The sequence below is a fragment of the Pristis pectinata genome, chromosome 4 (genome assembly GCF_009764475.1).
Source record: "Pristis pectinata isolate sPriPec2 chromosome 4, sPriPec2.1.pri, whole genome shotgun sequence".
NCBI lineage: Eukaryota > Metazoa > Chordata > Chondrichthyes > Rhinopristiformes > Pristidae > Pristis > Pristis pectinata.
The window spans coordinates 49237809-49261988 of record NC_067408.1 but is presented as its reverse complement, the minus strand read 5'-3'; the positions used below and the strand labels follow the sequence as shown (position 1 = coordinate 49261988).

Here is a 24180-nt window from a genome sequence, read left to right as displayed (position 1 = left end):
TGAAGGTCAAGCTGAGAGTCGACACAAATGGATCCATCATCCACCCCCCCTCAGAGTTTGCCATTGGAGGGAACCGTGGATACATGGTGTACAGGGGACAACCAAGGGTATGTCGCAACTGCAACAAACCCGGACACGTGGTGGCCCAGTGCAGCACAGTCATCTGCAAGAACTGCAAGCAGGAAGGTCACCAGACAAAGGACTGTCAGGAGAGCAAACGTTGCAACCTGTGCGGGGAAGCAGGCCACCTCTACAAGGCCTGCCCAAAACGGGCCTGTACCTACGCACAGGCAATAAGAGGGGGTGCCAGCGCCAACGACACCCCGAGGAACACCGACACCACCACCACCCCCCCCCCACCAGCACAGTGGCCCCAGAAGAGACCGAGACCAGGGAGGGCGAGGACAGCCCGACCACCTCGAGTTCCCAACCCCCCGCCACGAACTCCCAGCCCCCTCCCCAAGACGAGGAGTCAATGGAAGAGGGAGTGGGGGAGGGATAGGAAAGGGAATGGCAGACTGTGAAGAGGAAGAAGGCGCAAAAGACACCACCCAAGAGACAACGGGCCACAGAAAACAAGGGCACTGGCAAGAAAAGAGTAATGCAACAGGTGGACACCAGCAACCTCTCCTTGTCGGAGGATGAAAGCAGCAGCAGAAGCTGACGACGGAGGCAGAGGAAGAGGCAAAATGGAGGAGAGAATGCAGAAGAGAACCAACAGAAAGGACCAAGCGAGGGAACAACCCTGCCCGTCACCCCCCAGCTCCAGGAGACCGGGAGCAGCGCGGAGGCCATCGCCCCCAAGCTCCGGGAGACCGGGAGCAGCGTGGAGGCCATCGCCCCCCAGCTCCAGGAGACCGGGAGCAGCACCGCAGAGGCCGTCGGCCCCCAGCTCCGGGAGACCGGGAGCAGCACCGCATCTGATGCAAGCCAGCACCGGGAGAGGAAAGAAACTGAATCACCAGGGAAAGGAACAGGGGCACAGTCGGATCCACCCCCAGGGCCACCACCAGCCTCGCCACTTGTGGCCCCACACCCAGGGGGAGACCCCTCCCAGTTCCTGAGCCCGGAATCGGTGAGGCAGTTCACCAAAGCTGTGGGCATGAGGGCCCAGGACAAATGAAAAGGGACTGTGTAACGGGAACTGAACTCCAAAAGAGCCATGAAGATAAAACTGGCATCTCTAAACGTGCGCAGTGTGAAGCGCACTGCGCAATGTGTTAACGCCTTGCAGTACCTCGACAAGGTCAAGGCGGATGTGACTTTCCTACAAGAGTGCGGGCTGCCACACCTCCGCAACTATCGGAGGTGGTCGCGATGTTAGACCCACGGACTGTCGGTATGGTCAGGGGGCAATGATTGTCGCACTTCCAGCCTGGGGATCCTGATGCGGTGGGGCAACTTCTCAATCACCGAGGTCAGAGAGGTGGTGGGGGGATGGCTCCTCGTGGCAGATGTGATGTACCGGAACACTCCGCTCTGGTTAATTAACGTGTACGCCTCACCCGTGCGGAGCGAGCGGCTGGCCGTCCTCCAGCAGCTCCCACCACTGCTGGTGACATCCCAGCTGGTCGGTCTGGCTGGTGACTTCAACTGCATCATCGAAGCGGCTGGACGATCCAGCAGTGCCGACAACAGACTGGACAGCACCTCCAGGCTCCTGATGGAAACGGTAAAGGATGCCAAGTTGCGCAACGCCTTCAGCACCCCTGCAGGCGGAGCACAGCCGCAACACACCTGGTCAAGGTCGGACGGCTCAGCCTGGTCCTGGATCGACTTCCTGTTCGTGTCGGAGCCAATCACGGTCAGATCCACCGACGTCACACCAGTGTTCTTCTCTGACCATCGTCTCCTTCGGGCCTCCTGTCACCTACAGGAGGACCAGAAGGCAGGCAGGGGGACGTGGAAGTTGAACGTGAAGCTGCTGACCCCAGAGAGCATTGAGGAACTAAAGAGGGATTACGCAGGTTGGAGAACCGTGAAACCCCTCTTTGACTCTCCTGTGCACAGGTGAGAAGCGACAAAGGAGAACATGAAGAGGTTCTTCATCCGCAGGGGGGTCCAGAAAGCAAGACAGAGTCAGAGGGAGCTGTGTCAACTCCAGTCAGACTTGCAGCAACTCCTCCTACTGTAGTCGAGGGGGGTGGATGTGAGGGAGGAGCTCCGAGAGGTGAAGAGCCGGCAAGCCCAGCTCCACGCCTCCGAATCCTCAAAGATTATCTTCCAATCCAGGGTGCGCTCAGTGGAGCAGGATGAGACGTGGTCACGTTTCTTTTTCCAGAAGGCGCACAGTGGGAGCTCTGTGATCCACAGCCTTAAGGAAGAGGACGGCTCAGTAACATCCTCGCAGACGGACATATCAAGGATCTGCAGATCCTTCTATGCCAGTCTGTACGACATGAAGGCCACAGACAGCACAGCCTCCCAGAACTTCCTGTCCTCTATCATGAAGGTCTTAGAGGACAGCAAGCAGGAGAGTCTGGACCAACCACTGACCCTGGAGGAGCTGACTGGCTCCATCCGTTCCTTTGAGTCGAATAAAACTCCCGGAAGCAACGGCTTACCGGCGGAGTTGTACTCGGCTCTGTGGGACTGGATGGGCCCCGACCTGCTGGAAGTGTACAACGCTATGCTTCGAGCTGGCAGCATGTCAGAGTCCATGAGGAAGGGTACCATTACCCTCATCTACAAGCAGAAGGGGGAGAGGGAGGACATCAGGAATTGGAGACCCATCTCACTGTTGAATGTGGATTATAAGATCCTGTCCAAGGCCATCGCCAACAGGGTCAGGTCTGCTCTGGGACAGGTGATCCACCTGGACCAAAGCTCTGCTGTGCCTGGCAGGAAGATCTTTGACAGCCTCTTGCTGCTCAGAGATACGATCGCCTACATGCACGACAGAGGGGTGGACATGTGCCTGGTCAGCTTGGACCAGGAGAAGGCCTTCGACAGGATATCACACACATACATGTTGGACGTGCTCTCCAAAATGGGCTTTGGGGAGGGAATCAGGAATTGGATCCAACTGCTCTACACAGACATCTGTAGCACAGTCCAAATCAATGGGTTGGAAACAGACAGCTTCCCCATCAAGTCTGGAGTCAGGCAGGGCTGCCCTCTCTCCCCTGTCTTGTTCGTGTGCTGTATAGAACCCTTTGCCGAGTCCATCAGGAAGGACGAGAGCATCAGAGGGGTGACGTTGCCAGGCAGTGAGGTCACCCAGGTGAAAACCTCCCTGTACATGGACGACAGCACCGTCTTCTGCTCAGCCCCAAGGTCAGTCGGCAGATTGATCAGCATCTGCGACCGGTTTGAGTCGGCATCTGAGGCCAGAGTCAACCGAGCGAAGAGCGAGGCTATGCTCTTCGGCAAGTGGCCCGACCGATCCAACGTCCCCTTCACCATCAGGCCTGACTATCTGAAGGTGCTGGGGATCTGGTTCGGAGGAGCCGGGGCGTGCAACAAAAATTGGCGGGAGCAGATTGGGAAGGTGAAGCAGAAACTGGGACTGTGGGAACGGTGCTCCCTATCAATAACTGGGAAGAACCTGGTCATCAGGTGTGAGGCGCTCTCAGGGCTGCTGTACTTGGCGCAGGTGTGGCCTGTTCCTCGCTCCTCCAACTTGGAAATCACCAGGGCCATTTTCCGGTTCATCTGGGGAAGCAAGATGGAGCGGGTCCAACGGGTCACCATGCACAAGTCCCTGGACAATGGGGGTAAGGGTGTCCCCAATGTCACCCACATCCTGATGACCACCTTCGTCTGTGGCTGCATCAGGCTCTGTGTGGAACCCAAGTACGTGGGCACCAAGTGTCACTACGTACCGAGGTTCTACCTGTCCCTGCTGTTGAGAATGATGGGCCTGGCCCCGTGGCCACACGGCGTCCCAGTCAGCTGGACGTTGCCGCACTACCTGTCCTTCGTGGAAAAGTTCTTCCAGACCAACCCCTTGGACCATAAGTCCATCAGGAAGTGGTCAGCACGGAACATCCTGCAGACACTGCAGGAGAAGGACTCAATGGACACCGTGGGGTGGTTCCCTGAGCAGACTGTCCAGACCATCTGGCAGAATGCCTCATCGCCAGAACTCACCAACAAGCTCCAAGACCTCGCTTGGCTGGCGGTGAGAGGTGCCCTCCCAGTAAGATCCGTCCTGCACAGTTGGGGCATCACCCCCAGCGCGCGCTGCCCCCGGGAGGACTGCACCGGGGACGAGACAGTCGCCCACCTCTTTGCGGGCTGTGGGTTTGCAAGGAGGGTGTGGCGAAAGATGCAGGGGTCCTTGTCACGTTTCATCCCAAGCAGCAGCGTAACAGAGGATTCTCTGATCTACGGGCTGTTCCCGGGGACACACACAGAGACGGACATCAACTGCTGCTGGAAGGTCATCAACTCGGTGAAAGGCGCCCTTTGGTCTGCCCGAAAATTGTTGGTCTCCCAGCACTGCGAGATGTCCGTAGGAGAATGCTGCCGACTGACACATTCCAGGCTGCAGGAGTACGTGCTGAGGGACGCACTGAAGCTGGGTGCAGCCAGCGCGAGAGCTCAGTGGGGAAGGATGACAGTTTAGGGTTCTTCTGTCACAGGAGAAGGAGGGGCGGGGTCAGGCGAGGAAGCCGCTCAAATGTTGTAAATATGGTATTGGGGTATCACCTCAGGGAGCCACATGAGTGGCATTGGTACTGTGTTTTTTATATATAAACAGGTAACACTAAGTATTGAACTGTACATGAATGTAAAGGTTTGAACAGTTTTATTATTGTATACAGTTTCTTTTATTATGAATAAAGTTTATTTTGATAAAAAAAAACTTCTGTCAGGTCTCCCCTCTGCCTCCAACACTCCAGAGAAAACAACCCAAGTTTGTCCAACCTCTCATTATAGTTCATACCTTCTAATCCAGGCAGCATCCCAGTAAACCTGTATTTATTATAATTACTATAGTTTATTAATATTGACATTATATTTATAATATGTATATATTATGGACCTTTTCCTTAAACTCTCAAGAGTATACTAATTTTTGCTACTACCTATCTCCCCCAATCCTTTGTCCATCTTTTTCATCCTTTTCAGTGGCCCCCTTCCCCCACCACCACCCCTCAGCCATGTCTTCATTAAAATATTATTTCAGTGATTAAGTCAGTTAGCGTTATTAACAGATAGGAATGCTTGCAAATTCAGCTCAGGTAATATTCAACCAGTTATCTTCAAACTAACCCTTGCAACTTTAACAGAAAAATTTAATGCATGTTTTTTCACAAAAATATAATGGCAAATTTATGCAAAGGTCACAGAGCAGGGACACTTTATTTACTACTTTTACTGTTTAACAAAATGCAGTAGTTTATGAATGAAAATGAGAACCAAGAACAAGACAACAGCTGATGCAATATGATACAAAGCTATTGATCCTAAGAAGTTTCATGTCAATGCTTGAAACCCACAAATTATTTCGTTAGTGAACATAACACCAGCATGAGCTTATTTTTCACTAAGGTGGCTTTTACCTTTTCAGAGTGCCAGATACTGCGGACATCTCACTATCTATCAAAGCTGTGGCGGCCTCCTACTGTTGAGTGAAGATGGCAGAAAAGGTGACCCCTCGCCTTTGACTGTAGATGTCATAATCTCTCATTGTTATTTGCATTTATAGGGATCTCTCTTGTTAAGTGAAGAGGATGCAGTGGGTAACATTTAATTGCAGGCATTGAGATCTGCAGATGCTGGAGATTTTTGCAGCTATTAATGAAGATCCACTCCAGAACACAGATTACACAACCACCAATAAAAAGACATCATTGGCTTTCTTGTGGGTTTTGCAATCTTCTACCTCTTAAAAGTTCATTGAAATTCAAATCTGACGAAACCTTTGCTCAGCTGGAAGCATTCTTCACTCTGAATCAAATGGTTGGAGGGTCAAGTTTAATTCGAAAGCCTTGAGCACAAAATCTAACTGTTGTTATTGATACTCTAATTCAATATTCAGGGAGTGCTTCACTGTTGGAGGTAATAAATGTCAGAAAAAGATGTTCAAACAAGTCTTGTCAGTGGGTACAAAGGATCCTGTTATATTATTTTGATAAATGGCAGGAACTTCAACCTTGTATCCTAGCCAATACAAGTCCCATCTATCGATTTCATTAAAATGGATTGTACAGACAATATTACATTACAGTTTGTGAATGTTTCTCTGCACAATTTGGCTCTGTATTACATGATGTGTGTATTTCAAAAGTATGTCATTTTAGCACATTTGAGAAAACTGTGTTATAAATGCTGTCATCTTTTCTTTCTTTATAATTGAGAGTCTACATTACTGTTGAAACATTTACATGATAGGTAGATAATAAGCATGCTTCATTCCCCAGCCACGACTCCACCCCTCTCCCTGGAAACTGACCTTGACCCAACTGTTTACAATCTTAGTGACATAATTATCCCAGGATAAAGATCTCCCCATATGGTAGGACGGTTGTTGCTGCTCAGCCTATCTACATTCACAATGAGTGGAGATTGAACCTATATAAAAGTCTAACCCAGGGATTTAATAAATGAATGCAAATCAGAATTTCTTAGTCTGTGATGACATACTTTTACTTGAGCTGAGAGATTACAATAATTTAGTGTAATGGCTGACACTACACCTTTTGATATCCTCTCTCTAATTTACAAACTTAATCCCACATAATCATGGCCACTTTAGTGGTCAATCTGCCAATGATCTAAAAGGTTTTCTGGTAACTGACTGGCTCACCCCTTTCTTGACTGCAGTGCCTTTATAAATTATTTCCCTGCTTCCTCTTTGTTCTCCACTAAAGGTCACATGACCTCACTCTTCCCTTTAGCAACAGACACATATCTTAATAAAAGATCTGGACCAATTGGCCTTGAGTAGGCAAGAATTCAGTGACAACTATCTAGCTTGTGTCAGCCTTACATTTGTCTTAATTCAATTTCAATAAATCACAGAGCTATAATTAAGTTACATTCCACGTTACAAAATGTATCAGGTGATACTGTGTGTCTTTCTGCAGACAAATGATTTTTGTAACTCCCCAACACTGTAGCCCCATCCCACATCACCAACTCCCACCCAGTTTGATTATACCATCTTAATCCTGTTTGCTGCAAACCTGTAAGTTAGGCATTCCATTGTCATTAAGGAAGTGCCATTCTGTTCAAAGGTTGATCATTATTGTGAAAAGATTGTTTTGATGGGAAAAGTTTGGGATTTATTGGTATTTTGAAGAACAGGTTTCATTCCAGCAATAATCTTACTATGAACATTTGGCTGGTTTTTGGAGATAAACCCAGGAATATTTGAGGCTTGTAGATAGCTAGACCACAAGGATTCAGAGAAGAAAATAGTCAAGTATACCTTGGCCCCTCACAGGCATTTCCTTCAACTCGCAACTTGTTCCTTCGAAGCTCCTTGATTCCTCATGGCATGCTCAAGTGTTACATTTGGCCAGTTTTAGTTAGTGTTGGTCTTTGCAGTACACTCACTTTGCTGCAGCTTTGGTTACAACACATACTGTCTCTAGGACCACCTCTTTCCACTCTAACTTTAGGGACTCTGTCTTTGTCCTAGCCTATCTGCTGCTGAATCCCTCCTAAAGACTGACAATTCCAATGTATTTGTGGCAAACCCCCCATGCCCTATCCTCTGTAAGTTTGAGGTCATTGAAATCTGTGGCTGGACTTGTGCCATCCTGCTCATGCCTAGATCCCTGACTAACACTGGCTGTCTGTTGAGCAATACTTCAAATTTATAATTTGCATCCTATTTTAAATACCCAATGGCCATGTCCTTCACTATACCTGTAATCTTTTCCAGGCTATTAGCCATCCAAGGTATCCATGCTCATCCAATTCCACCTTTTTGAGCATCATGCTAAATGGCTCTTCCATGTTGAACAAGTCATCGGGCTGAAAAGCCTTAAACATTAGAAGCACCCACTGAAAAAACTGTCACTTTATCATTCTTTCCTCCATTAAAATTGCTCCATAAACCAACATTTTCACAAATGTCTAATGTCATTAGGTGTCAGCTTTTGTTTAATAACTCTCCCATGAAGCTCAGTGGAATGTTTTCCTATGTTAAAGGCATTCCGTAACTACATTGTTGTTGTGAAATGGATGGCCAGTGTCACTCCACCAACTTATTCCAAAATAATTAATGTAAAATGAATTTAGGCCTTTGCAATTAAGTTTCTAATGCATGAAATATGTATCACTGAATATTTAGCTTAGTTGGATAGCTGACATGGAGGAACATTAAAATGCCACAAAGCCAGTGTGTTGTACTGAGTCTCTAAACATGTTAATGGAGCAGAGTGGAGGATGATTTCCTCTGTGTCTAGCAACACTGTTCCAAACCACCTGTGGTCTGAAATGAAACGAATTCTATTGCAAAGGACCAAGGATCAATTTGATGAACAGCAAACTCACACAATAAAGATACCCTTTAATAACAGATACCTGTAGGTAGAATTAACCAGCACTAAACACAACATAATGTAGGTAATAACATTCAAGAAAATTGCTGTGATGTGGGAAATCTGGTATAAGAAATGAAAATACTGGAAACACTGTGTGGGTCTGTATACAGAGATAACAGAGGTCAGCAACACAAAATGTTTTGGATACAGAGTGCTCGGACCATAAGGTAACTGTGTGGTGTTAAATGTGTGCCTCTTTCTCAGAAGACTGAGCTCTTACACTCCACTTCCACAGTTTCACAAGCTCCCCCTCTTCTTGTGGCAGCCAATTGGACATGAGAGGTGGAGCTGCTCTTTGTCACAATGCCACACAAGCGCTCCTGGAAATTCTTTGTGAAGAACAGGAGCAGGAGAGGGTTGATACAGCTATGGGCGTAGCTCAGACAGATGCTGATATGGTAGGTGTAGAGAAAAAGCAAGGAAGGATGCGTAGCTGTTAAATTGAGTATCTGCATCACATGAAAAGGTGACCAACACACCAAAAAGACAGCTATTATCATCAACACAGTTTTGGTCGCCTTCTTTGCCTGCACTGACTGCTTCCTACCCACTCTTCTGAGTGACTTAAAGACATGAAAGAGAGTCAGTGAGTAGAAAGTGCTTATAATAATCAGAGGAATGATAAATCCCAATATGGACTGATACAGCGTATACCAGTACATGTCCTTTGCTCCAGAAGGAAGGTCCAGTGCACATACTTCAAGGTCTCCCATCCGGATAGTCCTGGAATATAACATGACTGGAACTGTCAGTGACCAGCTGCCAAGCCATACAAGACCATTAACCAGCACTGTCCGACAGATGGTCCTCTTCTCTGTTGTGGGGTGGACTATTGCAATATACCTGTGGAAGAACAAAATATGCAAATATGTATTGATTAGATGAACGATGACCTGTTGAGATTACTGCAGTAACCTGCTCTAGCCCACAGGTTTAAATATGTAATACTTAACTACCTCGTTGAAAATGTGACATGCATAATCCCTAATGTTATTCTTAATGGGATTACTAAACTGATAGTGCCTTGATGTAAAATTGTGCTGGGATTAAGTACAGTAAATCTGTCCTTCTGGTAATGTTCTGCTGAGATGGCTGCAGCAACACTGTGCATCAGGACATTGTGCAAAGGTACTGATGTGCCAAGATTATGTTCCTGGCAGCTGACTGATGATATTATTGGAGTGACATTCTGCTTGTGGTACAACAGGATTACTGCAGTAACATTATGCAATTACGTGTCATGATAATGGAGAAAACACTGTGCTACCAAGCAGCTGAGTGATGGAATTATTGCAAAGTCCCTCTGCTGGCAGTACCAGTGTGTTGGGATTACTGCAATAACATTGGTGCAACATGAATAGCCAGTGGATTTATTTTTGACTGTTTAAGATTCATACCACAATCTGTAATGCTGTCCTAGCATTGCAGAATTGGAACTTCGTAATTCACCTTATTTATATTGCTGTGCTAATTAAAGATGACATTATTAGGAGGGAAGAAAGGAAAGAAATCTGTGGCAAAATCATTTTCAGCAGGACTTTGGGTAGCAAATGTCAACAAACTTGATATAAGTGGTTCAAATAGTTGTTAAGTATATGACAGTGAGGAAAGTAACTGAACATACCGGCTCTAATAATGGAATTGTTGATGTGTTACTCTCTATATCTGTATTGATGTTAATCCAGTTCATATATAGAAACCCAGTGGGAAGTGGGGATTGGGATATATTAGCCAGGATATTACTGAATGGGAGTGGAGCTTGAGGAACTCTTCCTTCTGTTTCTAATGTCCTCAAATCTACCCTCCCAGACTTCACCAGAATCCTCTGATTCCAATATTGTGCAAAAATTCATCATTCTCCATTTAGAGTATCCTCAATGACTGAGCAGCCCTCTGGAATGGAAAGTGGCCGAGCCCTTTGATTTAGATTTCTCCCAGTACCCCAGGGGAAACATCCTCCCAGCATCCACTCTGTTAAACTCATTAAAAATTCCCTAAACACAAGGGAATAAAGGCCAAGTCTCTTCAATATTTCCTCATTGGGTAAACGCCTAATCCTGGAAATCAATCTTAGTTGAAGTTCTCTAAGTTTGAAACATCATTTCTACAGGAAAGAAACAAAGAGTGTGCCCAGATTGCTCAACACGTGGTTTCACCAACATCCTGTATAAATACATTAGGGTTTCTTTAAACTTATACTTCAGTCATTTTATAATGAAAGCTGAATACTGTTTCATCATTTCTTACTGTACATGCAAAAGAGGACCAAGGCCACATTATTGTGATCATTATAAAGGAAAACAAGATTTTTATCAATGGTTGTTTTCATCAGAGATTTGGAACTTGAAGGTTAGAGAAATTGTAATAGGCTTCAAAAGAAAATCTCATTCATTTCCCTCCTTCCACCCCCCCCCCCACACCCCATTTTGTCCAAACACAGATTCAGTGCTTGGCACCTTCAATTATCCAAGTGGCCATTACCTCCAGATGGATCCCATGTCACTCTTCAGTAGGTGGTTCACCTGGTAAGGTAAATGTTTACTAGATTTCAAACTTCATTTGGGCCAGCAGAAATTCCCACTGTATGGAGTTCCTAAAATTTGGCCTCTTCCCTCCACACGACCAGCATGTCCCCATCCTGCAACGGCCATGCAACTTCAGACCAAGAAACAGTATCTTTATTGCTCCAAAGAGGATTCTGAGCTTTAGTGGTTCCACCATAACACATGAAGGATACAGCGGTAGTTTGCACTCTGAGGAGTTTTGATCAATGCAGAAGCAAATTATCAACAAAATAACATGGGCCATCTTGATGTAGTAACACCACAGGTTAAGGGCAAGACACTAGGTTTGAAGATGGAGAGAAACCGGAGAACAGATAAAGCATTTTGTCAATCTGTGAAAATGGATTTAATATTTCAGGTTAAAGGCCCTTCAGACCCGAAATATTAACTCTTTCTCTTTCCACAGATGCTGCCTGACCTGATGAGTGTTTTCAACATTCACTGTTCTTATTAACCCTGGAAGCTCCTGAAGAAAGGTCTTACATTGTTTTTTTTTGTGTAACTATTTGGTTCAAAGGCTTTGGAGAGTATACAAAAACGGATTAACATAAGCAATATTAGTTATGGCTTTCTTCAAATCTAAACGTGTACGTCATCAGCCGAAGTTCTTTAGCTAGTGATCAAGAACAAACAACATAATAGATTTATACTTTTAGCCTGACTCAGGACGAGTTGGTATCTGAGTGCCCTATAGGGTCATATAAATTGGAACATGTTATTCAGCCTCTTGAACCTATTCTTCCAGCTGGCTAACTCAACCCAGCCCAGCCTATACATCCACAAATTTAGGTGCATTCTGGAACACTAGATAAAAAAATACAAAAAATATCCAGGTGTCTGGGGAAAAGTGAATCTACAGCGACTCTGATGTGACTATCTCTGCTTTCCACATGTCTTATTACTTGGTAATTGGTTGTTTCTTGTTCATTCCTCTACTGCTAATGTACTCTGTAGGCTTTGAACGTTCTTACAATAACTGCACATTGACCATACATATGTAGTTACATTTACTAAGTAGTGAAACCTTGGTTAAGGTTTTACAATTAAGGAAACAATCTGAGTGCTTGATTTAGCTAATGTTAGCAAGAGGTTTGGATTTTGACCATAACAGAAGCTACAGTACATAATTTTTATGTTTTGCTTCATTTTTTTCCTTGAATTCAGTCTTCTGAGTGCAGTAACTAATGCTGAACTTTTACACTTCTCAAAAACCTTTGAATATAACAACCAAGGAGCCATTCTTCTTCTGTGAACCCAAGCAACGGGTGTCACCAATGACAGTGGTGTCGATGGGGATATTTGCGGCAGGAGGTGGAGGTATTTATGCAGTGTGGAGAGTGGGAGTTGATGTTGACTGTAGTGATGGCGAGGAATCGCAGCCTGGCCAAGTGATGTGGGGGTAACAGTGCTTGACACCAATACATCACTTGACTTAGTGTGGCACCAGGTCAAATTGAAGTCGACAGAAACTGGGCAAGAAGTTTTCCAGTGATTGAAGTCCTTCTCAGCACAAAGAAACAATGTTGTGGATGTGGAAAAGCACACATCTCAGCAGAGGGCCTTAAACTACGGCCCTTCCCCATAGGGCCTTGGCAACAGCTGCTCCGAGCCTCAGCACCTCCCTCCAAGTGTTGTCCTGGACTTTAGAGTGTACTGGCTTTCAGCATTCGGTCATAGACTGCTCAAACAGATCAGAGAGTATCTTCCACCAAGTTAATATTTGTTTTGGTGTGTGTCCCAGGGAACAGATGATAAATCAGAGTCCTGTGTTGCACAGGTGTTTGGGATAAACCTTGACAAAACCTGTTCCAGACCTTCCTGACAAGTACACACTCCAGGAGGAAATGGATGACAGCTGGATTCCATGTGAAGCCACCTCGAGGGTAGCATGCAGTGGCACTGAGACTCTGGCTGTACTTGAAGAATCTGACAAGGAGGGCCCTTCTTATCACCAGCCAAGGAAGGTCAGAGTCATAGTCATAGAGTTATGCAGCATGGAATCAGACTCTTCGGCCCAGCTCATCCTTGCCAATCAAGCTGGCTAACTGAGCTAATCCCATTTGCCTGTGCCTGGCCCACATCCATGTACCTGTCCAAATGTCCTTCCAATGTCATAATTGTACCCACCTCCACCACCTCTTCTGGCAGCTCGTTCCACATAGCCATCACCCTCTGTGTGAAAAAAAGTTGCCCCTCAGGTACCTTTTGAATGATTCTCCTCTCACTTTAAAGCTATGCCCTCTAGTTTTGGACTCCCCTACCCTGGGAAAAAGACGGTCCTGATGCTTGTTTGAAAATTCTGGTACCAAATGTTTCCAACATTTTTCTCGGTATGCCATCTCATAGGATCCACCAGAGCATTGAGGACATTCCACACAGACCACTTAATTCATTATTAACTTAGGATCACACAAGTTCTTCTGGACAAGACATTCAATGAGGACAGGAGGTTGTGCACAGTCCAACCAAAAGGATTGTCTGCGGGAACATGGCCAGACCCATCTTCCTCAACCATGGAAACAGCTAGAACCTCAGCAGGAAAAGATCAGCTGATTCATAAAGTCTGCCACACACCAATGATGCCCGAAATATCATAACTAAACACATCTTGCCATATCGCAACTTCATGTTTTCACCCTCCAATCACACCCTCCCCCAAAATTCCCCCTTCCCAGACAGATCAATTAATTTCCGATTCCTCAATCCCTACACCCACTCCACAAAACAATCTGATGTTGGGCCAAAAGTCCCCATACAGTTCACAAAGGGAAAAGGATTTTTTTATTATTGTGAAAATATAATACGTTCTTTGTAAGTACTACAAAGTTTCAATGCAAAATCCAAAGATTTGTCCACAAGTATTCCCTTGAACTTCTACTGATGCTTTATTGAAAGTATCCTGACAGGTTGCAACTCAGCCTGGTATGGTGACTGCTCTGCTCTGGACTGATGGAACCTGCAGAGAGTGGTGAACACTGCCCAGTCCATCATAGGCTCATCACTTCCTTCCATCCAATCCATTTTCACGGTGCATTGCTTCAGGAGGGCTAATAGTATCGTCAAGGATACCTGCCACCCTGGCCATTCCCCTTTCTCTCTTCTACTTTCAGGAAGAAGATACAGGAACTTGAAAGCCTGGATGATCAGAGTCAAGAACAGCTTCTTCCCCACTGCTATCAGACTTCAGAACCAATCACCTCTTTCACATTCCCTTCCCGATGGTGCTGCCACGTTCTTAAACTCTTAATTCTACCTCTTCAGCTATTGTCATTTTACATTTCTTTTTGTACTACTTCAGGTTGCACTACTATACTTTGCACCATTCCATTGTTTTGCACTCGTCACTGCATTTATTATTGTTGTATTTATTATTACTGTTTATTCTGTGAGATTCACACGAACAAAGAATTTCATTGCACCTTGGTGTATATGACAATAAACTTATCTGAATCTGAATATAAGAAATAGAAGCAGAATAGAGATAGAATTCGGCCCTCACACCTGTTCTGTTGTTCAACAGGGTCATGGCTGACCTTTCACCTCATTGCCACTTTTCCGCACTACATATCCCTCGATTCCCACAAATTCCAAAAATCTATCGAACTTTTTCTTAAATGTATTCATGTTTGAGCTTCCTCATCCCTCTGGGTGAAGAAATTTCTTCTCATCTCCTTAGAAGGCCAATCCCTTATTTTGATTCTGTGATCCCTGATTCTGGACTTCTCAGCTGAGGGAAACATCCCCGTCGAGTCCTGTAAGAATTGTGTATGTTTCAGTGAGGGATAGCACAGTAGCACAGCTAGTAGAGTCACAGTGCCTGAGACCCAGGTTCAATCTTGGCCTTGGGGGCTGCCTGAATGGAGTCTGCATGTTCTCCCTATGATCACATGGTTTTCTCCTGGGGCTCTAGTTTCCTCCCACAACTCAAAGACATGCAGATTGAATGGTTAATTGGCTACTGTAAATTGTTCATAGTGTGTAAATGAGTGGTAGAATCTGGGGGGAGTTAATGGGAATGTGGGAAGAATAGAAAAAAATAATTAATGTAGGATTAGTGTAAATGGTTTTTTTGAGGTTGGCATGCACAGTAGGCTAGAGAGCCTGTTTCCATGCTGTATCTCTCTATGACTCTCTGAGATCACCTCTTATTCTTCTAAACTCGAAGAAAGAGTGGGCCCCGTTTGCTGAATCTTTCCTCATATGACACTCACCCTGGAATCAATTTGACAAACCACAGAACTTTTTTTATATTTTATAAACTTCAACAAAAACCAATGCGATTTAGAGGTGATGGCCCAGATATGGCAAAGAGCACCTCAAAGATGCGAAGACTCCAGCTGCTGGCCAGATCAGATTAGAGCTGCTCTCAGTGGATGTAGCAAAATGTATTATGGAGCTGGGCCACTTGATGATGTTAGCTGGAGATCCATTGTTAATGCTAAGTTAAATCCTTGCACCCCAGCAGACGAAATAAGGTTAAAAGCCTCAAAATATTTTTGAAGATTTACTAAATCTTTTGAGGGCACAAAAGAAATTCATGAGACAGAACCTGGAAACCTGCCCTTAGTATTAAAACTGCACTAATCACAATGAGGAACGTGGTATGAATAAATACAATGGATGGTGTATTCTATACATTTTTAGTAATAGGTGTGTTATGGTTGTTAACTGCAAGTGGTGCAACCAAAATATGTATAAATTGAGTGCATATGTGTATACCTGGCCAAGAAAAAAAAACTTGTAATTATAAAGTGCCCAAAGGAATTTGCGAATAATTAAGCACTGAACTGAGTAGGAAATACCAACTTACACCCATCACACATACACACACCTACTACTTTTTCGTGATATTGGTTAAGGGATAAATGGTGGCCTGATAAAGATTAGGCAAACTGCTCTCGGTGGCTAGGAATTAGCTGTTGCATGTATAGATTTGCTACCCACATCCCTAGGCTCAGTCCTGGTCACTAATGGCCTTTGCTGCTTTACTCCCCAACCAAAACCAGTGACTTCAACATAACACTTCTGTCTGTCCAATGTCTACTTCTTAGAATAGCAATGCTCCACTTAATCTGATTTAATGTACCAGAACTGTCACTCGACATAATTTCTTATGCACTGTGATACATCTTTCTTAAAGTTATCACTGTATTCAAGGGGAGAAAATGTGTCCTTCAACACAAAAGTGAAGGAGAAACCTGGCCAGGAGGTCTTAACCTCCCAGAGTATTCAGGGGACAATGCAAGTGACAGAGACATAGTCTGTCTTGAGGCAAAGGTCCTCCAAGAACCTGATCACTGAGATCTTCAGCCAGAGCTCCAGTCACAGAGGCATGTATGATCTGTTGTCCCTCTGTCAGGGAAGGTCAAAGTGGCCCTCAGTTTCCTTCCCTCTCAATCATCCAGGGAGCTCTGGCAGGCATTAGCCAAACCTCCCAGTTTGCAGTGTCCCAGTTCATTAAGGAGGTGATGAGGCTCCATACTCAAATAGAGGGGAACTAATTTCCTTCCCCTTGCTGAAAGGAAGCACATAACATGGGCATACAGATTTGCCAGCAAGCTACCCAGACATCAGTTAACTTCACACAGCACTGCCTCTCCGGGTGTGGCAGCCGTCTAACTTATTGACAGGCAAGGTGACTGTCATCTAGAGAAGACTGCAGATTCATTCTCCTTGGTGATGTTGCAATTTCCCTGATGGGGGCAGGGTGGTGGAAGGGCAGTGGCGTTGTGAGAGAGCAGGGGAGAGATTAGTTGTGCCAAATTGTGGAGGATGGCATTAGCACCTCACTGATCCTGTCAACAGATTGCTGATGTGTTGTAACATCTTCAAAGTCCCTTTGAGCAATGGTATCCATGATATCACTCTCACTCTTTCTGTATCTTTGCTATTGCCTGATAACCAGTTTGTGTAGACTACTGTCACCCATAGTGAGGAAGTGAGGTGTGAAGCAAAAGGGCTAGCTTCTTCCTATAGCACATAAAAACAGAATTGGCAGCTATTAGATGCCTCATGGATCTACATGTATTAAAATGGAGTCAGCCTCTTTGTCCTGGCTCTGGAAAATGGGACTAGCTTGGATAGGGTATCTTGGTCAGCATGGACCAGTTAGGCGAAAGGGTCTGTTTCTGTGCTGTGTGACTCTATATGAAGCCCAGGACCAGAGAAGAACTGGGCTTTCCCATATTCCTTTACACATTGGCTTTTACACAGAACAAGCCTGCCAATTACCAAGCCTCCCTTTGAACACTTCCTTCACCCTTCATTGATAGGGTGCTTCATCAAGGTCTGAGAAGCTACTGGAGAAGAAAGAGACAAGGATAGACTCGCGGTGAGAACAGGGAAGGTGTAGGAGGTGTACCATCTGTAAAGTAGAAATTATTATGGAAGGAGAGTTCAATGGAATGTAACAAGGCAGATTGGATATGAAGATACATCCCCTTCAATGATCTCTGTACTGTCACTGACGACGTGGTAACTGCTCCAACAATGGCCACAGTCTCTCCTCCAGATCACTGAGCCAATGGAGGTGGAATTGACTGAACCACCCTGCTGTTGCTGGCTATGACTGTGCTCCACCTTCTCCTGCAGGAGAGAAGGAAATCCATCATTCATTACTGAGCATGTTTTAAGGTGAGGATGATGTGAACGGCTGGGGATTTGTGTACACTGCAGGAGGTGGTGTGAATGTTACTGAGTAAAGAAGTATGTGAAGAATGGTGATCATATGAGTTTTCAGTGTGAGTTGTAATTGACGGTGATTGCTGTTGGGTGTATGTGTGAACATCATGGTGCATTTGTTGGGATAGGGCATTTGTTCATGTCTTCACACCTGAGGTAATTAAACCTCTTCCATCACTACATGAAGTCCCAGGTGCTTCACCCCTAACAGTGCCCTTGTTAACCAACCCCTGCTTGCAGTGCTTTCTACTGAATTGGGATGGCTTCAGAACTCTGGGACTCCATGGACCTCTCTTCTCCTCTACTCCTCTTCCACTAAGACATCCAGAGCCTGTCAAAATTGTAGAACCTGTTCTTTTCCATACACTATATTGCTTGCTCCAGGTTTCCCAAACCTTTGTAATGACTACTGGCAGGTAACGAGAGACTGCAGATGCTGTAATCTGGAACATAAAAACAAACTGCTGGTGGAACTCAGTGGGTCAGGCAGCATCCATGGAGGTAGAGGGATGGTAGACATTTTGGGTTGCGACCCTGCATCAAGACTGAGGTGGATTCCACCAACATCACTAGACAGGAGGGACAGGACTGGCAGCTTAATGTTCTGGGGTGCAGGTGCTTTAGGTGGGATAGAGGTGGAGGAAAGAGAGGAGGGGGTGTTGCATTTTTGATGTAAGGGGAATGCACAGCAGTAGTTAAAGATGAAATTACTGAAGGATCATCCAGTGAGGCTTTGTGGATGGAGCTGAGAAATAAGAAGGGGATGATCACCTTATTGGGATGGTACTATAGGCCCCCAAGTAGTTAACAGGAATTAGAAGAACAAATATGCAGGGGAATTGTGCAGACCTGTAAGTATAATAGATTTGTCATAGTAGGGGATTTTAACTTTCCTAACATGGACTGGGACTGCCATACTGTTAAGGGCCTAGATGGGGTGGAATTTGTTAAGTGCGTTCAGGAAAGTTTCCTTGGGCAATATATGGAGGGCCCTACTGGGAAGATAGCAAAGCTCAACCTACTCTTGGGTAATAAGGTGGGGCAGGTGACTGAGGTGACAGTGGGGGAGCACTTTGGGACCAGTGACCATAGTTCTATTAGTTTTTAAATAGTTACGGAAAGGGACAAAACTGGTCCACAAGTTCAAGTTCTAAATTGGGGACAAGGAGAGTTTTGGCGATATGAGACAGGAGCTAGCAAAGGTTGATTGGAGTAGGTGTTTGTGGGCAAAGGGACCACAGAAAAGTGGGTGGGTTTTAAAGGTGAGATAGTGAGAGCTCCAAGGTCTGTCTGTTCCTGTTAGAATGTAAGGGCAAGGCTAGTTGAAGCAGGGAACCAGGGATGATGACGGATATTGAGGCCCTGGTCAGGATAAAGAAAGCAGGCAGCTGGGATCAAGTGAATCCCTGGAGGAGTATAAGGGATGCAGAAGTGTACTCAAGAAGGAAATCAGGAGGACAAAAAGAGGGCATGAGATAACTTTGGCAGAGAAGATAAAGGAAAATCCAAACATTAACTAGAAAGAGAATATGGCCCCTCGAAGACCAAAGGGGACATCTTTGTGTGGAGCCACAGGAGATGGGCAAGGACTTAATGAATATTTCTCCTCGTTTTATTATGGAGAAAGATGTGAAGACTTCAGAACTAGGGAAAGTAAATGGGGAGGTCCTTGAGGATAGTCTGCATTACAGTAGAGGATGTACTGGATGTCTTATAAGGTATGAAGATAGACAAATCTCCAGGGCCTGACCAGGTATACCCAAGAACAGTGTGGGAGGCCGGGAGAAGGAATTACAGGAGCCCTGGCTGTGATATTTGCATAATTGTTAGCCACCCGTGAGGTGCCAGTGGATTGGAGGGTAGCAAATGTTGTGCATTTATTTAAGAAGGGTGGCCAGTAGGTCTAACATCTATTGTAGTTAAATTACTGGAGAGGATTCTGAGGGATAAGATATACATACATCTGGAAAGACAAGGGTTGATTATAGGGTAGTCAGCATAGCTTTGTGCATGGAAGATCATGCCTTATGAACTTGATTGAGGTTTTTGATGAGGTGATCAAGAAAGTTGACGAGGGCAGGGCGGTCGATGTGGTTTTTTTGGACTTCTAAGGCCTTTGATAAGGTTCCACACGGTAGCCTGCTATTGAAGGTTAGATTGCATGTAATCCAGGGAGAGCTAGCTAATTGGATACACAATTGGCTTGATGGTAGAAAGCAAAAGGTGATGATAAAAGGTTGTTTCTCAGGGTGTGCCTCAGAGGTTTGTGCTGGACCCATTGTTGTTTGTTATCTATATCATTGATTTGAATAAGAATGTACAGGGCATGTTTAGTGAGTTTGCAGATGACACTAAAATAGGTGGTATAGTGGACAATAATTATCAAAACATTACAAGGGGATCTCGATCAGCTGAGTAAGTGGACCGAGGAATGACAGATGAAGTTTAAATTCGGATAACTGAGGTGTTGCATTTTGGAAAGTCAAATCCAAGTAGGACTTTCACAGTGAACAGCAGGGCCACTGGGGAGTGTTGTAGAACAGAGGGACCTGGAGTAAAAGTACATGGTTCCCTGAAAGTGGAGTCACAAGCAGACAAGGTGGTGAAGAAGGTCTTTGGCGTGCTGGCCTTCATAAGTCAGGGCATTGAGTATAAAAAGTTGGGAGGTCATGGTGCGGCTGTACAGGACATGGTGAGCGCTGCACTTGGAGTATTGTGTTCAGTTTTGGTTGCCCCACTATATGAAAGATGTTACTAAACAGGAAAAAGAGTTCAGAAAAGATTTACAAGGATGCTGTCAGGACTTGGGGACTGAATTATAGGGGAGAGGTTTGACAGGCTAGGACTCTTCCTTAGAGTGTAGGAGGCTGAGAGGTGATCTTATAGAGGTGTATAAAATCATGAGGGGCATAGATCAGGTGAATACACTCAGTCTTTTTCCAAGGTTGGACTATCAAGAACTAAAGGACATAGGTTTAAGTTGAGAGAGGAAAGATTTAAGAGGAACTTGAGGGGCAATTTTTTTTTTCTTTTTTTTTTTTTTTACACACACTAAGGTTGGTATCTATGTGGAATCAGCTGCCAGAGCAAGTGGTTGAGGCAAATACAACAGCAACTTGTAAAAGGCAGGTGGACAGGTACATGGATTGGAAAGGTTTAGGAGGTAATGAGCCAAACGCTGGCAGATGGGACTAGCTTGAATGGGGCATCTTGATTGGCATGCGCCAGTTGGGCTGAAGGACCTGCTTCCGTGCTGTATGACTCTATGACTCTGAACGTTTGCCCCTGATGCCAGCGGCTCCTGAAACCCACCCATGCGTGTGCTGGACAGTGTGGTGGCGCTCAATGGATGCCGCTCCAAGTCAGGCGGGGGTGTGGATGGTTCCTCACACCTCACCAGCAAAGCACACTAAATCACAGCGTAACCTCACTTCTTATTACCACCCCACACACCGTCACCGCCTTTCACTTGGAAAGAGATCAATCACCAAAGTGTAACGGGGGCAAACAAATGTCTTTTAAAAACATCTCATTAACAAAGACAGCAAAGAAAATGCTGGCGGCTCAATAAAAAAAAATCTGACTACAGACAAGAATATCTCGATCTTACTCCCTCCTCTCCCTCCCAACACCCCAGACTCCCCTGTCAATGACTGTGGAGGGTCCCCCGTTTAATAACCAGTTGCCTCTTGCACGGTACGGTTAAACTGCCGAAAAATATTCCTTCACAATGAAGCCTGTTTGCATCCCGTGGATTCCCGGGAACTGGAGGAAGCACAGTCGCTATCTCCTGATGTCTGCCTTTGCAACAAGTTGCTGATTCCTCAATCAAGTTCATACGCAAACAAGAAGCGGAGGAAAGATCAGAGGGAGGTCAGCCTAAACGCTGTATCAATAATAAAAACAATGAACGTGGGACTGAGTGCCCGTCACAAACGACCTGTGGATTTTTTTTTTATTGGTCTCTGTATCAAAAATGAGACAATATTCTTTCGTAAAACTTCATCCACTACAATTCCGAAGTTAACCTACGAAGATTAAGGGGAGCACAGTGGATTTGGGGATGAAGGGAGAGGGATCTGATCACAATTGTCCCCTTACCTGTCGATACAGAGGACGGTGACAATACCCACCTGTGGTGAACTGGTTACTGACATCTATAACCGTCACCGCCTTGCACATGAACTGCCCGAAGATCCCTGCCTGTCTCTGACCAGCTGATGGATTGTGACAGGGCATACCCCAGCAGAAACAACAGATCGGCGATGGCTAGACTCAGCACGTAGATGTCCGACACCCCTTTGGTCTTACACGCCAGGAGTGTGTGGATGACCAGGCTGTTCGCCCGACCCCTACGATGCACAGGATCCCTACACCGAGGGCAAGATGTGCATCATCATCGTATCTTCCCTAAACTGCCCCAAGGACATATTCGACATATTGACGTTGCCAAGCTATCGGTAGCGGTCAGCAGCCAGCCATCTCCGCTGGTCAGGTTCCATCTACTCATGGCCACCTGGGGAGCCCAAGCACTGGTTGGGTCGGTGATTCCAGCCAGGTGCAAACTTTAATTGATTGTTGCTTCATCAATGACCTGACCTCGTCAGTGCCAGGGACAAGTACTTGGTTAGTTTTCAGGGCGCTCCTGTCAATTTCCCTGTCTGATTCAATAGTTGAAAGCATAAATCCAATCTCAGACTCTCACTGAAGTCTTCCTCACTGAGACTTGAACGAATGATTTCCCGAAACCAGTGCCGACTATTTTATATTCTCCTGTGTACACCGGCGGCTTCTGATCGAATCACTGCCTGCAGAAGTGAGTAAAGCTTGTATTTATTTCCCCAGTAAGATGTTTGAAGCAGAATTCTGATCCTGTTGCTGTGCTAGTAAGTGAGCTCTTCACAATCTCGGCAGAAAGGAAAGCGAGCAAAGGACCTTGCTGAATGCACGACGCGCGAGAGATTCTGCAAATGCTGGAATCTTGAGCAACGCACACAAAATGCTGAGGGAGCCCAGCAGGTCAGCAGCATCTATGCAGGGAATAAGCAGCCGAGAGTCGAAGGGTCGACCCGAAACGTCGACTGTTTATTTCCCCCATAGATGCTGCCTGACCTGCTGAGTTCCTCCAGCATTTTGTGTGTGTTGCTGAATGTACGAAACAGAGTTCGTCAGTGAGAAAATCCTCTTTCTGGTTTTTTTTGAAGTCACAGAAGGGAAAGGGACAAGGTTAAGTACAGTGGCATGCAAAAGTTTGGGCACCTCTGGTCAAAATTTCTGTTACTATGATAAGCTAAGCGAGTAAAAGATGACCTGATTTCCAAAGGCATAAAGTAAAGATGACACATTTCTTTAATACTTTAAGCAAGATTACTTTTTTATTTCCATCTTTTACAGTCTCAAATAACCAAAACAGGGGCCCGAAGCAAAAGTTTGGGACACCCTGCATGGTCAGGTACTTACTAACACCCCCTTTGGCAAGTATCACAGCTTGTAACACACATTCTGTAGCAGCTGAGAGTCTTTCAATTCTTGTTTGAGCGGGATTTTCACACCCATTCTTCCCTGCAAAAGTCTTCTAGTTCTGAGAGATTCTTGGGCCCATCTTGCATGCACTGCTCTTTTGAGGTCTATGCACAGATTTTTGATGATGTTTAGGTCGGGGGACTGTCAGGGCCATGGGAAAACCTTCAGCTTGTGCCTCTTGAGGTAGTCCATTGTGGATTTTGAGGTGTGTTAGGATCTTATCCCTATTGTAGAAGCCATGCTCTTTTCATCTTCAGCTTTTTTTTTTAAACAGAGGGTGTGATGTTTGCTTCCAGAATTTGCTGGTATTTAATTGAATTCATTCTTCCCTCTAACCAGTGAAATGTTCCCCGTGCCACTGGCTGCAACAACAAGCCCAAAGCATGATCGATCCATCCATCCTTTTGCTTAGCAGTTGGAGAGGTGTTCTTTTCATGAAATTTCTGCACCCTTTTTTCTCCAAACACACCTTTGCTCATTGCAGCCAAAAAGTTCTATTTTACTTCAATCAGTCCACAGGACTTGTTTCCAAAATGCATCAGGCTTGTTTAGTTTGTTCCTTTGCAAACGTCTGACGCTGAATTTCGTGGTGAGGATGCAGGAAAGTTTGGAGAAAAAAGGGTGCAGAATTTCATGAAAAGAACACCTCTCCAACTGCTAAGCAAAAGGATGGATGGATCGATCATGCTTTGGGCTTGTGTTGCAGCCAGTAGCACAGAGAACATTCACTGGTAGAGGGAAGAATGAATTCAAATACCAGCAAATTCTGGAAGCAAACATCTCACCGTCTGTAAAAAAAAGCTGAAGATGAAAAGAGCATGTCTTCTACAACAGGATAACGATCCTAAACACACCTCAAAATCCACAATGGACTACCTCAAGAGGCACAAGCCTGAAGGTTTTCCCAT

At 45.4% G+C, this 24180-nt stretch overlaps 1 protein-coding gene across 1 annotated transcript; it reads right to left on the bottom strand.

Annotated features, from left to right (window-relative positions):
• Positions 1 to 7962: 7962 nt before the first annotated feature.
• On the bottom strand, positions 7963 to 22188 carry LOC127569206 (melanin-concentrating hormone receptor 2). Its single transcript, XM_052013611.1, is given in 7 exon segments — positions 7963 to 9347; positions 21851 to 21882; positions 21884 to 21948; positions 21951 to 21990; positions 21993 to 22096; positions 22099 to 22122; positions 22125 to 22188. Coding segments are annotated over 7 exon segments (972 nt in total). The 3' UTR covers positions 7963 to 8704.
• Between the last annotated feature and the right edge of the window lie 1992 nt (positions 22189 to 24180).